The sequence below is a fragment of the Equus przewalskii genome, chromosome 3 (genome assembly GCF_037783145.1).
Source record: "Equus przewalskii isolate Varuska chromosome 3, EquPr2, whole genome shotgun sequence".
In the NCBI taxonomy this organism is placed as follows: Eukaryota; Metazoa; Chordata; class Mammalia; order Perissodactyla; family Equidae; genus Equus; species Equus przewalskii.
In genome coordinates, this window is record NC_091833.1 from 45,177,434 (window position 1) to 45,197,009 (window position 19,576).

General features: G+C 37.3%; 1 protein-coding gene and 1 pseudogene across 1 annotated transcript in view; both read right to left on the reverse strand.

Moving 5' to 3' along the window:
* GRID2 (glutamate ionotropic receptor delta type subunit 2) overlaps positions 1 to 19,576 on the reverse strand; it is a 1,375,518-nt gene that overhangs the window by 515,058 nt on the left and 840,884 nt on the right. Inside the window, exons 7-8 of the mRNA XM_070612619.1 lie at positions 19,321 to 19,482; positions 3,935 to 4,054 (exon numbers count right to left, since the gene is read on the reverse strand). Coding sequence (XP_070468720.1) covers positions 3,935 to 4,054; positions 19,321 to 19,482 — 282 coding nt within the window. The remainder of the gene's footprint in view (positions 1 to 3,934; positions 4,055 to 19,320; positions 19,483 to 19,576) is intronic.
* Positions 13,447 to 16,327, reverse strand: LOC103553454 (DNA replication licensing factor MCM4 pseudogene; annotated as a pseudogene).

Consider the following 19,576-nt stretch of genomic DNA (forward strand, 5'->3'; position numbering starts at 1 on the left):
ATACATTGAGTAAATGGAGTTAAAATGTTGTAAGTATGTTTTTATCTGAGAGGAGCACAAAGATATTGATTCACTTTAGATGTTGATAAATTGAGCATGCATGTAAGTTCTAGAGGAAGTATTAAACAGACAGAAGCAGAGGATGGAACTTGTAAATCAGTAGATGAGGAAAGTAAAAAATATGTATTAACAATCCAAAAGAAGGCAAGAATGGAGAAAAAAGGATCTTAAAATAGATGAGACAAATAGAATGTACAAAATGGTAGAATGTACAAGATGGTACACTTAAACCCAAATATATTAGTAAATAATGTATTAGAACATTATTAGTAAATACATTTCACATAAATACATGAAATGCTCTAGTTTTTAGGTATAAAAGTCAAATTTGTATCAAATAATCAGTTATATGTTTTTTATGAGAATTATATGTGGAACAAAAGGATACAGGAAAGTTGAATGTAAAAAGATAGTAAAAAAAAATGCCATCCAAATAGCAATGGAAAAGAAGATAGTTCAACTTTATTATTAGCAGACAACACATTCTCTAGGGAAGAATGCATTATTAGAAGTGGAAGTCTTTATAATAATAATAATACAGTATTATTTACCAAAAAAAACTATTCAGAAATGAAAATAAATCCAGATCTCAAAATGTTTCAGCTATTTAAAAATATAAGATATAATGAGCAATTTTATGCTCATATAGAGCATATAAAAACACACAGAAGAAAACTTTAAAAGATCAGAAGAATAAAACTTCTTGAATTGACAAGAATTAGAAAATATGACTTTTATTTTTTATTTGCCATGAAAAAATAGAATCAGTAATACAAAAAAATTTACCACAAAGAGAATTTCAGGTCCAGCTGGCTTCATTAGGATGATCTATCAAAGACACAAGGAAGAAATTCTTCCAATTTTATATAACTCACAGAGAATAGAAAAAGAGGAAACCCGCTCCATCACAATTCATGAGCCCAACATAACCTCAGTACCTTAGTGATGAACATCAATGTAAAAACCTTAAGCAAGGTGGTACCAAACCAAATATTCTTTATGTAAAAATAAATATAGTTTAATTTTATATAAATATAAAAATTGGGCTTATCCCTGGAATGTGTGGAGCTTCCTTAATCTGATCAAAGTTAAAAAAGAAAAAGAAATACACTATATTTAGTAATGTAATGTTCACACCTTTTTCTCTGTGATTGGTAATGATCCAAGGAAGCCTATTAATATTACCTCCATTCAGTGTCACCCTGGAGGCCCTAGTCAGTGCACTAGGTAAGAAGAAATCAAAGATGTATAAATTAGAAAGGAAGAGTAAAATCGTTAATCACAGATGACAATATTCAGAGAATTCACCAAAATCTACAGATAAGTTATTAGAATTAAAGAGTGGAGCAAGGGAGCAAAATATAAAATCAATATAAAATATCAATGTCATTCTCAAATCAGCAACAAACAGAAAATGGAATTTTCAAAGATATTGTATTATATAGATATAATATAATACCATTCAGCAATAAAAGTGAAAAAGAAATTAGTGACACATGAAAATAAGGATGTATCTAAAAAAAACATATTGAGATAAAGATGCTGCAAATGAGTATATAGTACACCATCGATTTATATGAACATCCAATTTATATACTACATCATAAATTTATATGAACATCCAGACCAGGCAAAACTATCTGTGTTGGAATGATGGGACTTTTTGGGTGCCAGAAATGTTCTATAAGCTGATCTGGGTACTGGTCACATTGGTGAATGCAATCACTGAAAGCCATTGTGGACATAATTTGTGCATTTTATCATATTTAAATTAAATCTCAATTAAAAACAAACAAGATAATGTATTGAAGAGTGAAATTGTACTCTCTTCTTTTCCTATATATTAAAAAAAATGTCCAATTGGATAAAAGGCTTCAATTTAAAAGGCAGAACTATAACGACTTAGAAATATAATTGAGCGTAATATCTTTATGACTCTGGCAGTAAGGAACGATTGCTTACATAAGACTAAACGGCAATAATCATAAGGGAGAAAATTCATAATTCTACTAAATTTAAAGATACTATGAATGGTATGAAAACAAAATACACAGAGAGGAAACTATTTGCAACATAATTAAACGGCAAAAGACTAACATTCAAAATATATATGTAACTCCTAGAATCAATTATAACAACAAAAGGCAACAGAAAACAATGGACAAAAGACTTGAATGGGAAATTAACTCAAAAAGAAATCTGAAAAGCCGAAATATATAGGAAAGGATGCTAGAATCTTTTTATAATCAGGGAAATGCAAACTGAAACCATGAGGATATATTATTATATATCCAATAACAATAAAAATGTAAAAGTCAGACAAAACCAAGATTTGGCGAGAACATGAGGCAATGAGAACTCATTGCCTTGCTGGTAGTAATGTATGTTGGTAAATCTCTATGAAAATGGGTTTGAGGTGATCTAGTAAAGTTCAAGATATACTTTCTTGTACTGCAGCAATCCTACTTCTGGATACAAAACCTACAAAAATACACACACAAGTACAAGAGTATATATCCAAGATATATGTCCAAGAATATGAACAACAGCATTGCTTATGATAGTCTAAAAATGGAAACAGACCACAGTAGACTGTTACAGCAACATAAATAAATAAACTACAACTACATGTAACAAGAATGAATAACACAAAGGGAGTGTTGAATGTCATTCTACAAGCAAGAAAAAAGAATAATGTCATATTGAGTCCATTCACAAATTGCAATATTGGCAAAACTCAATTATATTATCTTAGGATGCACATACATGTGATAAAATTATATTTAAAATGTAAAGAAATGAGTGTCATAAAATTCAGGCTAATGATTATACCTCTGAGAAGGGAGGTCAAGGATGTAATGAGGGAAACATATATGGGGGTGTTTAGGATGCTTGACACGTTCTATTTCTTGGCCATAGTAGTGGCTGTTTCCTTTAAAATAATTCACTAACCTATCCTTGTGTTTCATGCAGTTTTCTGTATGTTTGCTATGCTTCACTATAAAACAGTAATTAAAAACGCATTAAGATAGTTTCACCTCCCCTAGCACAAATTCAGTGAGAGGTTTTTATTGCTAATTAGAAGAAATCCTAATTTCGTTTTGTCTGTTTTTCTTCATCCTACATCTCAGCACTAAAAAGAAACACCTACTGAAGAACCTCTTACTCTCAACGTAGCCAAGTTTACACAGTTAGAAATTTATAGTTATGAGCTTTACATGCGCAATTACTGTTGGTTTTTCCCTATCAAAAATATATAAAAATGGCAAATCCAAACTATAGAAAGGTTATTTGTCCCGGGGCTTTCATATATCTGCTTGAGAAAGTTATTGTCACTGTATTTCGGGAAACATCCTTTATTCATACTCTGCTGCTTACATGTAATCTGTAGTACATAACCAGAGCTCATTTCCTGCAAACCACTTTCTCCTTATTGCATGACACATATAGAAGTTGAAATACTACACTATCTCACTTTATAGTAGATTTTCCCTCTTACCATATGAAATTTATCAAAGCTCTTATTCTGATTTTGTGGATGCTACAAGTTAAAAACCAAGCAGCTATGTATTGTATAAATGTTAAATTCACTATTTTATAAGAATTATTATTACTATGAATGAAAGATGACGCTAGTTCCCTCAGCAATCATCAGATTATTTTTTTCCTTTAAATTCTTCTAAGGAGTAAATAGAATTTATTGCTTAATACTTCTGGTAAGTATTTAAGGTCATTGAAATGTCTAATTCCCCCCACCCCTTTCAAGCTACAATATGAACTTTAATGGAGATTGTGATCATGTTGCGTGGAGAACAATCAAACGAAACCATAATTATTATAGGAAAAGACATTTACTAATGTCTCTGGGTCTTACTTTGCGAACACCTCGGCCAAGCTCTTCTCCATAGTTGGTTCCAAGAATTTCAAAGTGGACGTTGGGATTGCCTCCATTTTCTCCAAATTCTAGCTCACCAGTCAACCCACTAACTCCACCCTAAAGGATAGAAAAGATACTGATGTCAGATTTCAGAAGAAGTAATATAATAATGATAATAATAAAACATAAGGGAAGTTGTAGAACACTATTTCTGTCTATAAAATAAATATTATCTTAAGCACGCAATTATTAACAGACTATTTTTTTAATAGGTGCACAGTATAAATAGGAGCAAAATTGAAAGTAATGTTGAGATTCACTCAATCCAAACTCATCCACTTTACAGACAAGGAAATTTAGACCCAAAGAGTCAAATGACTACTAAAAATGACACCACGTTAAAGCTGAGACTAAATTCCAGGCTAGGATTTTTGCCACCATACCTTGTGGCATGCATGGATCCATTTGACAAGATGCTTCTGGAGAGCAAAAATCTACTCTGGAGACAAGTTTTGACAGTATTCTTTCTTCTGCTCAATTCTATTCTAATTTGATCTAAAATTATACGTGGGAATCTTAAAAGCTACAGTCTTTAAGTTATTGGAGGTTTATTTTTCCTCCTTCTTTAAGTATCTTTTCCAAATTAAAAGAAAAAAGCTAAATGAGACTTGAAATCTGTTTTTGCTCTTAAATCGTAGCACTGGCTGTTGAGATTCATTGGGAATTTCCAAGCTTCCTCTTTTGTTCAACATGACAGATGTTCATTTCCCCAACAGATGGCAATGTAGGTCATACTTCTCTCTTTCTTGTTTACCATTCTTTTCTCAGTTTAGTTTATCAGCCTTCACATTATTTAGGATTTTACAAATAAAAATCACATTCTGAGTCACTTCTATGCTAAAGTATTTCTAACCTGGAATTTTGGCCTGATAATCACATTTATTTAGACAAATTATCCCAGTTTGTAAATTGCTTCAATTATCACCTTTATGATATTGCTCCTTAAATTTATCTCATTTGCCATTACCTCTAACTCAGTTTGTAGTCTTTTTTGGCAGGCATTATGATGAGTTTGTGATATCTCCTACTTCATCCACGAGTTGTAGCCCATTGCATGACACTAAGTTCATAACAGGCTTTCAATTAAACCATTGTTTAATCATTATTTTCAACATTTAATCTATTCCATTTTTGCAACAGTAATAATCAACAAAACTGATCCTTCACTATTATTTCCTAATAAGACAGCTTCTCTTTTATTATCCAGTTTTATTAATAAAAATTATGTTGCATTTGATATGTCTGCATTCTTCTCATCTACGATTGAGCAGTCAATAGCATAGATTTTGGAGTCAGACTTCCTGGATTTGATCAATGGCATCAGAATCTACTAGCTGTGTAAACTTGGCTAAGTCATTTAACTTCTCTATTCCCCAATTTCTACATCTGTTAAATAGCAAAGATAATATTACCTACCCCAGAAGATTATTATGAGTCTTATGATGTAACACATGTAAAGAATATAGAAGAGGGCCTGATAAATGGTGAGAGCCTAATTACTATCATCACCATCATCATCATCATCATTATCTACATGTTTATTTCATTCTTTAATTTTGGAGACTTTCCAGTTCTGCTAGAAATTGTAGGCATGCTTCTGGTCTTTTTTTTTTTAATTTTTATTTCTTTCTTTCTTTTCTTTTCTTTTTTGAGGAAGATCAGCCCTGAGCTAACATCTGCTGCCAATCCTCCTCTTTTTGCTGAGGAAAACTGGCCCTGAGCTAACATCTGTGCCCATCTTCATCTACTTTTGTTTTTATATGTGGGACGCCCACCACAGCATGGCTTGATAAGCGGTGTCATGTCTGCACCCGGGATCCGAACCGGTGGACCCCAGGCTGCTGAAGCGGAACATGCACACTTAACTTCTGTGCTACTGGACCAGCCCCTGGTCTTTTTAAACTAAAATTCAGTGGGGTTGCAAAATTACATTATATGCTTGAATATTTACATGGCTTTGGAAAACGTTTTTGCAAATTTTGACTCAATTACGTCTCATAGATTAGTATTTGGGGAGAAAAGAGTTAAAGTAACTGGTCTAGGATCTATTCAGCCCTTTTACTGGTGTCTGTGTGGGAGGCAGCCTGAGAGGAGACAAAATAGAAAGGAGGTAAGTGAGTCTAATGTCCTTGTCAACGGGAACTCCAGGTAAAAAGACCAGTTATATTTACCAGGAAGAAGAGTCCCTATCTACAAAAGTCTTGACCAGGATGCCCAGGCTAAAGAATTACTGTAGTGACTAAACTCAGAATCCGTGGATTAATGGCTTATGGCTCCCTGAAGAAGGTGACGGAGGTTTTCACTTTCCAGGGTAGAAATGAAGGTATTTCATAACGTCAATGCTCCCTGTTGCGTGTGGTAAACCTGCAAAACCTTCCTTGGAGACAGACGTGCTTGTCCAATGTGGGAAGAAAGGCCTTGAGGAGCCGTGCAGAATGTCCTGTAATCTCTTTCCTTTGTCTGTGCCTCTTGATTGCCTCTATCTTTGATACGGATAAATTATCCTATCTTGCAAGTCAATTTGATCCTGCATGTCTGTTCAGTACTAATATCTCAAAGAATCCAATTATCACTTAAGATTTTAAAGATTGGCGTAAGTACAGTGGATCTTACTATCATTAATACCTCCAAATGGCAAATACCATAGGAGTTTGACTGACAATATAGCCTCTATTACTACACATAAATTCAAAAGACTGGTATTCAGAAATCTTTTTATAAGGGCTCTTCCTGTCCTCAACCACATATCTACTTCTAATCAAATATCTCATAATTGTATCAGAATTTCAATTTCCACTTTAACACTTTATTCCTAGGAAAAAGAGAAAGGATATTGTATATCAATATGATTTCTACGTTGCAAATACGCTATATTCCTGAAATTTTTAAACTTTTGAGCATTAGACTGCCTGGCACTATATTATTGCTATTCCCAATCAATACTCAGACGGCACTCTGGGCCAATGTCTTTATCCCTGGCTGGTATCTAATACTGAGCAACTTAGTCCATTTACATTACAAATGGTACAAAAAAACATAAATCTTGGGACCTACATTTAGTTTACTGTGACCTCTACTTATCTTGTTCACCTTTTTGACTTCATAATTTATCTTCTTTGTATTATATTCTTAATGAGCTGTTAGCATGTGTAATCAGTAAAATCTTCCCTCATGAAGATACAATGGATACTTGAGAAGTCAGTATTTTAAGCAAATAAACCCTTTAACTGAAGCCCCTTGTTACCTGACCCAGACTTAACCACTTTGATTTTTGATTGCCAAACAATACTCCCATGCTTTTGAGTTTTGGGGTGTTTTTTCTTTCATCTATCCTCAGATTAACCTTGAAAACAGAGCCTTGACAAAAATGTGTTCTGGCCAGGTGGTAATGAGCAGTCATTATCTTTGTGCATGCACAGTTGTGTCTTTTATCTCTTGGTGATTCAGCAGATTCCAGACAAAATAAGCTAATGGGACATGGATAGTATGAATAATACGTACAAGTAATTTCTAAGTGTCCCTTAAATTGACAGTAAAAGCTGCTGCCAGAGTAAACCTTCTTAAAAATACAAGTAAAATTGGTTTGGATTTCATCCTTCCTACTCTATATAGAAATACCAGTGGGCATCAAATATAGAAAGCAGAGGAGAAGAGAAATAAAAAGAGTATAATCAAAGGTCAGGAATAATTTACCACTGGAGAATCAGTTTCTGAAAAGGCAAAAGTTTGCTGTTCCCCTATGGATAGCATAAATTGGAAAAAAAGAAGAAAAAGTGTTTACTAAGAATGTATTTCACTCTGTTTATAAGCTGAAGGATTTTTTCCTATGCTTGAACTGCAAAGTAACTTACAGATGCTTTTGGAGGATCATATGGAACATCCAATATTTATGATACTCCTCTGATTTCCTTATACATATCTCTAGGTTCCTTGCAACCTGCAGACATACTTGGTAACCAAGGACACCTTGTTAAATAAACATGAGCCCAGCAAGCCAGTGAACACACTGGGAGATGCCAGACTCAGCTGGGTGTCCTGGTGCCCTCAGGTTTCATAAGTTAATTTCACAGAGAAAAGTCCCTAACAGAAGGGTTGATAAAAACTACGATGCGAGATGCAAAAGAAAAAACTAAAAAGAAAACATTTACTCTGTGTGAAATATTTAGTTGCCATACAACATGAACATGTGTATATATGTGCATATAGATAAATACATATATTTACATATATACATACATATTCAAATAGTCATTCAAAATAGACACTTGGAGCAAACTGAGTAAATAGGACGTTACCAGCATTTTGGCCATGCCAGCTACATCTTAGAGAAGAAGAAACTGAGGCCCAGACAACTAGTTCTCTGAAGAATCTGAACTGAAATTTCCAAACTTTTCTTCATACTTTTTGCCTCATTCTTTTTCTTCTAGACTATGTAAACTGTGTGTCCAATAGAACATAAATATTTCATAATGGATTGCCCAAAAATTGTATGTTGTTGGACTGAATTAAAATAAAATTTACACCATTTTACACACTTTATGATTCCAATGCCCTGAAGTTGGAGTGTACATTGATGAGTCCACAAGAGGACTATCCCAAGGGCACAGACTGCATTTTCAAAGCTCTTCCGGCAAAACGTTTATTTTCACACATTTTTGTAAAAATGCTATCTTATATTCCACATAAGTACTGTTTCTGGTAAGTCGGATTATGTTTTCCTAAATTCTCTCTCTCTCCTTCAGGTTTATAAATTCTAAATGGTACATAGTGCTTTATACAAAAGGCAAAATAGGATGTTTCCATTCCTTAAGCACAAAAATAAAAAAAAAAAACTTATTAGGGTTATTTTTGACCAAACCAGAAAGCTAGAATCACCCTTTTCTTCTTCTTCTTCCCCACACATTGTTGGACCATAGAATCTTATTCCAATCACCTAAATACCCTGGAAGACATTGACTTCCATCCATCCCCAGGACCCACCACGGCCCAGGCTTCCCCTGCACTGGAGCATCAGCCTCTTGACTGTTGTTTCCTCATCCAGGCTGTGCTGGTCCAATGGCAGCTGCAGAATAGATTCTCCACTTGGCGGCCACTGAGTAATCTGATTTAAATACCTGTTTAAAATACTTCAGTGACTTAAACTTACTCCTCGAATAAAGTTTAGGAACTTATTTTACTTTAACTTTAACATGGTCTACAAAACCTTTCAAGATCTTTCCCCTGTCTACCTCTTTTGACTAATGAGGAGCAATGTCCCTATTCTGTCTTTATTCTAGCCACCCCAGTCTTATTTCAGAGGCTTAAATGTGCCAACCTCTTTCCTCCAAGCCTACTAACATTCTATTGCCCTCACACATTCTCCTTTCCACAGTCCTGGAATACCTTTCCCTTTCTTTTCTTTTCTTATCTTTTCTTTTTTTTGAAGAAGAAGAAGAAGATTGGCCCTGAGCTAACCTCTGTTGCTAATCCTCCTCTTTTTGTTTGAGGAAGATTGTGTCTGTGGCAATCTTCCTCTATTTTGTATGTGGGACACCGCCACAGCATGGCTTGATGAGGAGTGTGTAGTTCTGCACCCAGGATCCAAACCATGAATCCGGGCCACTGAAGCGGAATGCATGAACTTAAGCACTACATTACTGGGCTGTCCCAGCCCTTCTCTTTCTTTTCCTGGCTAATGCCACTCACCTTAAATGTTTCCACTTATCTGTCACTCTTCCGCCTATGTAGGTCCTCCAGTCACAAATTTCCAGAACAGTTGGTGTTTCCCCTTTTGTAGAACTGACCACACTTATAATTATTTTTGATATTTCTATTTTCCTTCCTTATTCTGTGATCTCACAGTATGGCATATGGTGATATTCAATAAATATTTGTTGAATGAATACATTACCATGTAAGAATTAGAGTAATTTCAATATTTTTGCCATTCTAAAGAATATGCTTCTAGGTTTCAACACGTATCAAGATATCTCTTTTAGATATAATATGTATCAACATGTATCAATATGAGAAAATGTATTGGTACTAAAAGATTTGAGATACTGCGACAAATGTTGATATATTCTTATTTTCCTACATTTGGTACTGAAAATAATTACCACAAAGGATTTAGCAGAAATTGATCAACTGAGCCAATGTGGAAGTATTTGATACAAGCATCTATCAAATCTTGATTGGCATATCACGTAGAACACCCAAAAAATGTTGGTGCTTTTATATGAATATTTTGAGTTTAAGATTTTTCTTAGTTTTATTAATTAAACAAAAGATGTAAGCATATTCTCTCTAAAACTCAGCTCTGATTTTGTCATAGTCATGCTCAAAAATTATTTAGAGTCTTTGATTTACATACAAAATAAATTATCAATCTCTTTCCAGTCCAAACTATTCCCTCCATGTGTTCTGTGCACTCTGGTAAATTAATCAGTCTTTGTCATTGTCCATATGATTTATTCCAATAGATGTGTCAGCCAGAGTGATCTCACCACCTGAAATATCCTCTTCTCTATAGCCTTACTTATCTCAAACATGTTCATTTTCAAGTTTCCATTAAGATGCTATCAGTTCTTTGAAAATTTTTCCATTTTCTCTGTTTTGGGTCAGGTTCCCCAGGATCTAGCTCTGAAATGGGGACTTGCTTGTGTGAGGGAGGGGTCCTTGAAGTGCTCCTGAGAAAAGCACCTGCAAGGGATTGAGAGAAGTGGGACGGGACAGAGGGTGAGGTGACGCTGCTGTGCGAGTGTGGCAGGGGCTCTGAGGATCCCACGGGCCAGTCTAGAGTTACAGCAACTCCTTGGGCTCGTTCCAAATGGGACCCAGACCTTTCTAGTTCTGCAATGGTCAGTCCTCGGCTGCGTGCTCTTCCAGAAAGGGAGTGGACAGCTCCCTTCTGCCCAGGGCAGTTCCTGAGTGCCCTCTGGAGAAGGAGTGCCTCCTGCGTGAAGCGGGGTTCTGGGTGTGACCCACAGCCACCACCCTCTCCCCAAAGATTCCCCAGGATCCTATTTCTACCACAGTGGGGCCTTTCGTGGTCTCTCACTTGAGGCTATAGCTTTTTGTGTACTTAGCCCATATTCACTATTAGGCTCTAGATTCCTTTGTAGGTAATAACACAGAAAAGTTTGAATAACACATTCTGCAGTATAGACATTTGCCAAATCACTGTTAAAAGAGTGATGAAAACATGATTGAAAAAACTGTACTCTCGGAACTGTCTCAATATTAACAGTAAGCAAAAACAGAAAATGATTGCCATTTAATCATAGAACAAGTCTGTAAGGAAAAATAGGCTGCCCACATTGTGTGGGTGTAGTAGTGTTTCACAATCTGTGAGAAAGAGAGTAGATCTGTATGGATTCCACAGATGCCTAAACATCCCAGGGAAGCGGTTTTAAACTGTGGTTCTGAGAACCGATTGTGGTGGGAGTCCACCTGTGGAGATCCTCCCCCACTGTCATCCAGAGCAGTCCAGCTTTTATTTTTTCCTATTTAGTGAAAAAGATTTGCAAGCTTGCTCTAGGGTACATAAAATCAATAAATTTAAATTATATAATATGAAGACTCCTTACCAAAATATTTATTACAATTAAATGTAGCTTCTCACAATAAACTAAACATTGCATATGAGAGCAAATAAACTTTTTGCTACAAGAGCTTTCAACAATGCTGTCTACGCCTTTGCAATAGTCCTCTTGCAGACTCTTCAATGTACACTCCAACTTCAAGGCATTTGAAAAGCTAAATTAACACTAAGATACTGTTTATACAATATTAGCACATGGTGCTTGTACCTTGATTTCTTGGTGTATGTGTTATCTTTAGCCAAGTGATTTTGACAATAGTGAATAAAAAATGCTGCTATGAGCAATAAAAATGGTAAGTGGTGTGGTACATAGAACACAGAATCGGAAACAAGAAAACTTGGCATTTAAAACTAATTTACTGTGTAATCAACTCTTACGTCATTTAATTTTTCTGAGGCTCAGTTTTCTCTACCTTAAAATTGGGGAGAAGAGGTTAGATTAACTTTATTTTACCTTGCCACTCTAAAATTGTCATAGTTAACTAATAAATAAAAAAATTTGAGAGGCCAGCCAGGGGTGTAGTGGTTAAGTTCACACACTGCTTTGGTGGCCCAGAGTTCATAGGTTTGGATCCTGGGGGTGGAATCGAGCCATGCTGTGGTGGCATCCCACATACAAAATAGAGGAAGATTGGCACAAATGATAGCTCAGGGATAATCTTCCTCACCAAAAAAAAAAAAAAAAAAAAGTAGAAAAAGTAGTAAAACAAAAATGGAAGGGTACATTCTTTACACAATTTCAAAAAATATCTTCTCAAATAATACCCTCAATATAGTTAATAACAAAACCTTTGTGGCATTTTTATTAAAGCAAGATAGTGTTTATCACCAAAATTATGTAAGTTTGGAAGTGGAAGCTAAGGTAGTTAGCCAAAAGAAGTTTTATTTTATTATTTTTAAAATTCTATCATTTAGGAAAAAGTTTTATATATTAAGATAAAGTGGCAGAAGTTAGCCTAAAACCTAATTATTTCCAATCACTCATTTCTGGTCTTCCAGTGGCCTTGAGAACAAGCTTCTAGAAGAATTGCAGTTGGGTGTGATAACAGGGAAAGGAGCTCTGGCCAAGCCTCGTGTCACATTACAAAAACCCCCAGCAGACGGGTGATGGGTAGTAGAAGGTATAGCACAAAACGCACGACCAGACTGCTATTTTCAAAAAATAGTGACATCCTGCTATCTGTGCACACACACAAATTAAAAGCACTGGTGCTAACAAACACACTTCACAATAATCTCTGCTGTCTATGTTACTAGTTGGCACAGTATTTTTACTTAAATGTGAACAAAAAGGAAAATTTACACTTTACTAAGGAAATTGAACTCAAGTTAGAAAAATTTTATAGGCCAAGTAAGGATTTTAAGAATCTATTTCCAAAGAACACAAAAACTAATTCGAAAAGAGATCTGCCTCCCTATGTTCATTGCAGCCTTATCCACAAGAGCCAAGACTTAGAAACAACCTAACTGCTCATCAGAGGATGAATGGATAAATACAAGAGAATACTACTCAGACATAAAAAAGATGAAGCGTTGCCATTTGTAACAACAAGGATGGACCTCAAGGGTATTATGCTAAGTGAAATAAGTCATAGGGAGAAAGACAAATACTGCATGATTTCACACATATGTGGAAAATAAAACAACGACAACAACAAACAAACAAACACATAGATAAGGAGAATAGATGGGCGGTTACCAAGGGGAAGGGGTAGGGATAGGTTGGAAGGGGTAAAGGGGCACATGTGTACAGAGATGTGGGGCAACCAGGTTTTCGGTGGTGAACATAATGTAGTCTATACAGAAGTTGAAAAACAATGGTGTACACCTGAAATTTATGTAATGTTACAAACCAATGTTACCTCAATTAACAGAAAAAGGAACCTATTTCTATTGATGGCAGTGGTGGCAGCTGATTGGCCATAAGCTGCACATTCATGGAAGCAAGTAAGCAAGTGCAACGCCAGGTGCAGACGAGCAGAACACACAGCATGGCCGCAAGACCTTCAGAACAAGTGAACAGTTTTTCAGTCACTGTCAAAAAGTCAGCAGCAGCTGAGGGACACAGTGCTTCTCCAAACATATTGGTAATTACTATGTTAAATTGTCCCCAAATATTTTCAAGAAATTGCTGGTACTTAAGAGCTAGTGTTTTGCCTTCAGATAAAATAAGTTTTGTCAATGCTTCAGCAAATTCTTCTTTCTGTTTAGAAGAGGTGGCACTCATTCCTGTAGTAAGAATAGGCATTTGCACCCCGCCAGTCAGGTGCAGACTGCTGAAGAGTCTCTTGATGGAGGCGTTTGTCCTCTTCGACATCAACTGCTTCGACTTTGTTTGAAAATCATACTTTAGTGTGGGCTTCTACTAAGCCAATTAAGGATTCCAGCTGTCGAGAGTAGGGATAAACCATTCCTCGGCTACAACTGATCTTCCTCACGTCTACATAAGCCTCAAGGAGAGCGTGGCTGGCTTCCAGCCCCAGCCAAGCCATGACTGTGCCATGAGCATAGCAGTGTAGTCCCTTAGCACTGCCCTGTCCGTGAACTCCTCCTCCCCTTGCTCCTCATTCTGGCAGTACAGAGCCACGAGGTGGTGAGCCAGGCGCCTGGCAGAGGCTTCATTCTGCAGGTCCAGCACAAGGAAGATCAAATCAAACCTTGATAAGAACCTGGGAAGTAGCTGGACATTTTCAATGGCAGTTTCCTTAGGATTCCATTGAGACTCCACAGGATTTGCTGCTGCTAGGATACAGGCGTGTGTGTTGAGCTGACAAATAATGGAGAGAGACGGCAGTTCCATGACTTTGTGCAATACTGATCTTGTACTTTCATTCATCTTCTCAGACTTATCAATACAGCAGATGCCATTGTCACTCAGGACAGGGGCACCAGTCTGCAGAACCAGCTGCCTCATCTCAGGGCCTTTCACTACATATGCTCTTAGGTCCATGGCACTGCAGCCTTGCCCAGATGTGTACTGGTCCCAGGGGACCAGGCTGGACACATACTACAGCTGCTGGGGCTTCCTGGTCCCAGGGTCACTGCACAGCAGGATGTGGATCTCAGCATGAAGTCTGCCCCTTCCTGTGTGACTAAATTCCTTCTTTGTTCCCTGGAAGAGCAGACTCAAGATTCCCTTTTTAAAAATCTTGGTGTTCTTACATGTTGGAGCCAAGGCTGAAGCAAGTCTCTTAAAAATGTCTGGTTTTCTAGAAGTTTCCTTAAGCAATTCCAAATGATTTTCTGAAAAAAGCTTCTGTTCTGCTTCTTCATGCAGATGTTTAGCATCCGTTTTCTGATAATGAATGAAATCAATGTGGATTTTGTATATTTTTTTCTTTTAAAGATTGGCACCTGAGCTATCATCTGTTGCCAATCTTCTCTTTGTTTTTTACTTCTTCTTCTTCCCCCCAAAGCCCCTCAGAACATAGTTGTATATTCTAGTTGTGAGTCCTTCTGGTTGTGCTGTGTGAGACGCTGCCTCAGCATGGCCTCATGAGCAGTGCCATGTCCGCGCCCAGGATCCGAACTGGTGAAACCCTGGGCCACCAAAGCGGAGCACGTGAACTCAACCACTCGGCCATGGGGCTGGCCCCCTTTGTAGACAAAATTCACATTAGTCACTCTTGGATTAACACAATGGGAATAGCTCGATAGACGACTGTAATGTTCACTAGGTCCCCAGGTTAAACCTTGTCAACAAGATCATTGTGAGTAAAGAGGATGACTGTGAGGTGGCTGCCCGGCAGGCGTATCTTCAGGAGTCTCTTGAAGTTGATCATCTGCTTGGGGGAGAACATGAAGCAATGGAGGGCCAGTGCCATGCTGTGGGCGATGAGGCAGCACACCCACATGCAGGCTCGGTGATTGGGCCATGGTCCAGCTCCAGTAGGGCAGTATGGGAACACACCTGGAGCTGCAAGAAGGACTTCTGCGTCTCGGGAATCAGCTAGGATGTTCTGATCACCATGCCACTGATGGTGATGAGCTGGTCAATGTCTTCTGCATTCAGCTTTCTCATATTCTTAGTCTTCAACACGTTGAATGGTCTTACTCGAACCTGATGTTGTAAGATTGAGTCACAGAAAGCGTCAAAGAAGATCTCATTATGGCCATGTTAAAACGTGGAATAACTTTCTGTGGGTAGCATATGAGCTATCTGTACAGACTTTTGTCAAATAATTTTGTGTTCACAGTTTACATTTAAAAATGGCTCCCTAATAACATTCATCTCCTCAAGTTGTTGCGTGTACAGAGTTTCAGCAATATCTATGGCAACATTTTCTTCTTCTATAGCCAGAGGGCCAATAAAACACTGAAGAAATATCTGAAAATTTTCTTTGTACGTTGTCACATTTACATCTCTTCCTCAAATCACAAGTTTTTGGCCTAGCGACTGCTTCCTGGCCACTGTAGCCTCTGTTGCTGACCCCTACTTCAAATTCACCTGCACACCCTTCTGTGCCACATCCCAGGTCAGGCCTCTGCCTCATGGGTGTATCCCTAACACCACGACTAGGGGTTCCCTCTACCCAAGAGTTGGGAGTGCCATATGTCAGTGGTGAACTAATATCAAAATTAAGAGGAATAATTGAAGAATGCATCAGAGGAGAGCTGGAAGATAATGCATCCTGTGCTGCAGGATTCTGCAGGTGTCCTCCAGGCCAGGTCAGCTTCTGCTGCAGCTCCCCTGTAGAGGTGGAATCTTCACCTCTACCTATATCTTTGAGATGGAGATGACCTAGCATCCTCACTTGGAGCAGGGAAATGTGATGCCTCCGAAGCACACAGGGCTCCGGGGTGCACCTGGCAGGTCGTGTTCCCAGACAGCCCCAAGAAAGATTTTTAAAAACTCTAAAAAGATGTAAAGTATTAGAGTTAGGTGATACTAGTTTTAGTTTAAGATGATGTCGGTATCTACTTGAAAAACACAAGAGAATAAATTACAAAGAAAGAAATGAGAATCGGGAGTTAAATTTCAAGAGTCGATCAGGTCAGTTACAAAACATTTCAGACATCAATCACTTTCTTATGTACCCACAATAAATAGTTTGAAAATATAATGGAAACATACTCTATTTATGATAGTATGCACACACAGACACATATACTTAAAACCCTATACAATTTTAGGAATAAATAAAATGAAAATACGTATGAAGAGCACTATAAATGTTTACCGAGTGCTATACAAAAATGACTATATGGATAGACACCATGTTCATGAATGGGAAGACTCAATATTTTAAAAATTATAGTTCTTTCAGAACTAATCTACAAAATTCATATAAATATCAATGGCTTAGGGGGCTAATAATATCTAGGAGAAATAAATAACTGAGAATTAACCTCTAATTTTTGAAAAAAGAAGAGGAATGTAGAGGCATCTATTATATCAATTCATAAAGTAAATTATAAAATTACAACAGAAGAGTGCCCTGGAAATGGCCGCCTCCCCTCTACTGGACTCTACTGTATATTGATACCACTTATGTGAACTGCGTTGCTGTTTAACTCTGTTGTCTCATGCCCCTAATGTGAATATAAATTAGTTAAAGGGCAGACATATGTTCTGTTACTTCTTTGTCTCTTTGCAGCAGCGCATAGGCTTTATGAAATGTCTATAGCCTGCCCTTAATACAGGCATGCAGTGGGAGTTCGAACGTAATTAAGAATTTTATCACTAGAAGATTTCCACTGTAATAAAGAGCCTGACCTCAGTGGTGATGCCTGGATGCTGACTTCTTTTTTTAGCTTTGCCCTCCCTTTCCTATTTGGTTCCACATCTGGACAGGCTGATTAAGAAAACCCATCGGGCACCTCCTTCTCTGACACCTGTAGGAAATTTAAGCCTGGCAAATCTCCAGCCGCACCCCTTAGCCCTGATAAAGGCCCAGCCACACCCTCTGCCTGGCCCCAGGAGGCCTGGAGCTGCTTACATTCTTCCCAGGAGAACTCGCGTGAGTAGTAAATTTTCTCCCAAATTCTCTTGGTGTGTGGAGTATCATCAGCCTGGACATCCAAACAGGGTGACCAAGACACTCACATGAGGCAAAGTAATATGATTGGAAAAAAAAATAGCTCCATTTTTTAGGTCAATTTGAAATGTGAGACAAAAAATAATGGAATTGAACATTTGAAATCATACATGTCATCCAAACTGTGTCTAGATACATAAAATGGACATATTTCTTTAAAAGGTGCCACTGGGTTGCAAGCTTACAGGGACAAATATGCAAATATTCCCCCTCAAAATAAAATTTCATAATTATTGTATCAAATCATTGTTTTGATTATAAATTTTCTAACAGCGACATTTTACATATTGAATTGCTCCGTGAGAAGTACCTACATATGGTCGTGTCTCTCCTTCCCTCCTACCTAGACTCTCACTAAATAAGTGTCTCCTAAGCAACCTCCCAAACTATTATTCTGTCTTCGTGAGGCGGCTGCAGAAGAATGAACGTATTCAGGCTCCTGCATCCCAGCCAAACCATGAATTAGTAAATTGGCAGGATCAGAATCATGTTCAACAACCTCCTTGGATTTTACCTGCCAACTCTCTGCACAGATAGAGCTGGGAGATTCTGGCAACACCTTGAGTTTAGATTTGACTTATTCATTTTTCAGTTGGAAAATCTTTCTCTGCCAATATATTCAACACATTTAATTCTCAAGCACTTCTGTTGATAAGAGCCTAAATTGTCATTAAAATGATTCTTTTCCAAAGAGGAGACAGGACCAAGGGAAAGATCCAGGTTATTCTCCATTTGAAATATTTGTTTCCTCCACTTCCTGTTTTTGGTACATCTGGTTCATTTCTAGCGTTAAATTTTTAGAGTTTTCTCTGGCTTTCTAAATGCATTCATATTTCATTTGACTAGCTATTTCTCTTTGTGTTTCAGGAGAGAAAGGCAAACATATGCAGCAAGAAAAAGGAGGAGTAAAATAAAGAACATAAACTTCCAAATGGCTGTCTCCTTTATGTAAAGGGTACAGGAGGAATTTGTTTGTTTTATTAATCATTTCATGTGAAATGCAAGAAGCTGTGTGAGACAAACGGAAAATGCCAGCAAGGATGACATGACAAAGAGGCTAATAAACTGCAGAAGGCTTATACCGTTGAGAGGAGCTAAACAACATAAACTGCCTTCTGGGAATGGAACAGGTAGCTAAGCCAAAGCGGGTCACAGCCAGGCTAAACGCCACAAAGTGGCAGCGAAAAAGAATACTGTCGTTGAGTACCCAAAACAGGCTCAAGGCTGCAAAATATTAACTACCTACGAATTATATCTTTACTGTAAGATAAATTAACGATCCTCATATCCAGTGTCTTACCATGTATGATCTCAGAGAAAAACAGCTAGATCTAGTGTTTATTTTTTTCAGTTGATGGTGTAGTTTAAAGGAAAAAACCCCAACTTTTTGTACTTTATGACAGGCACCAAATTAATTTGAGCATTTCTAACCCTAATAACATAACCAAAGCAATTAAAAAATATTTCAACCACTATATCTTTACTTGCATGAAATTCCCTTACAAACACATAACGGCTCTCTGTCTTACATATGTGCGTGACTTTTTGACCTTTTTTTTTTAATATTGCATTCCTCCATTATACTGTTTTCTGCTCTGAATGGAAGCAATATTGATGAGGAAAAGAAATCCTTCTAAAAGATATCTCATCAAACATCTCTTTACACGAAAATTCGGAAGAGTGAGCTGCTAGTCAGAAGTTACCTTCTTGATGGTCTCCAGCATGGAGCGCCCTCCCTGCCAGGGCTTGGAGTTCTTTCTGATACATGACAAACTTGCCATGCTGTGCCACTTTCGGTCCTCCAGCTTCTTATGAAAAGCATTAGCAAGCAGAAGCACCGTGTCATATATGTAAAGGTTTGAAATCTGGAAAGACATTAGACAGCAGTCATTAGAATCACTGACGCCAACCGTCAGAATAAGGAGAAAATCGTCAGCTCAGCCGCTTCCGTTCATGGCA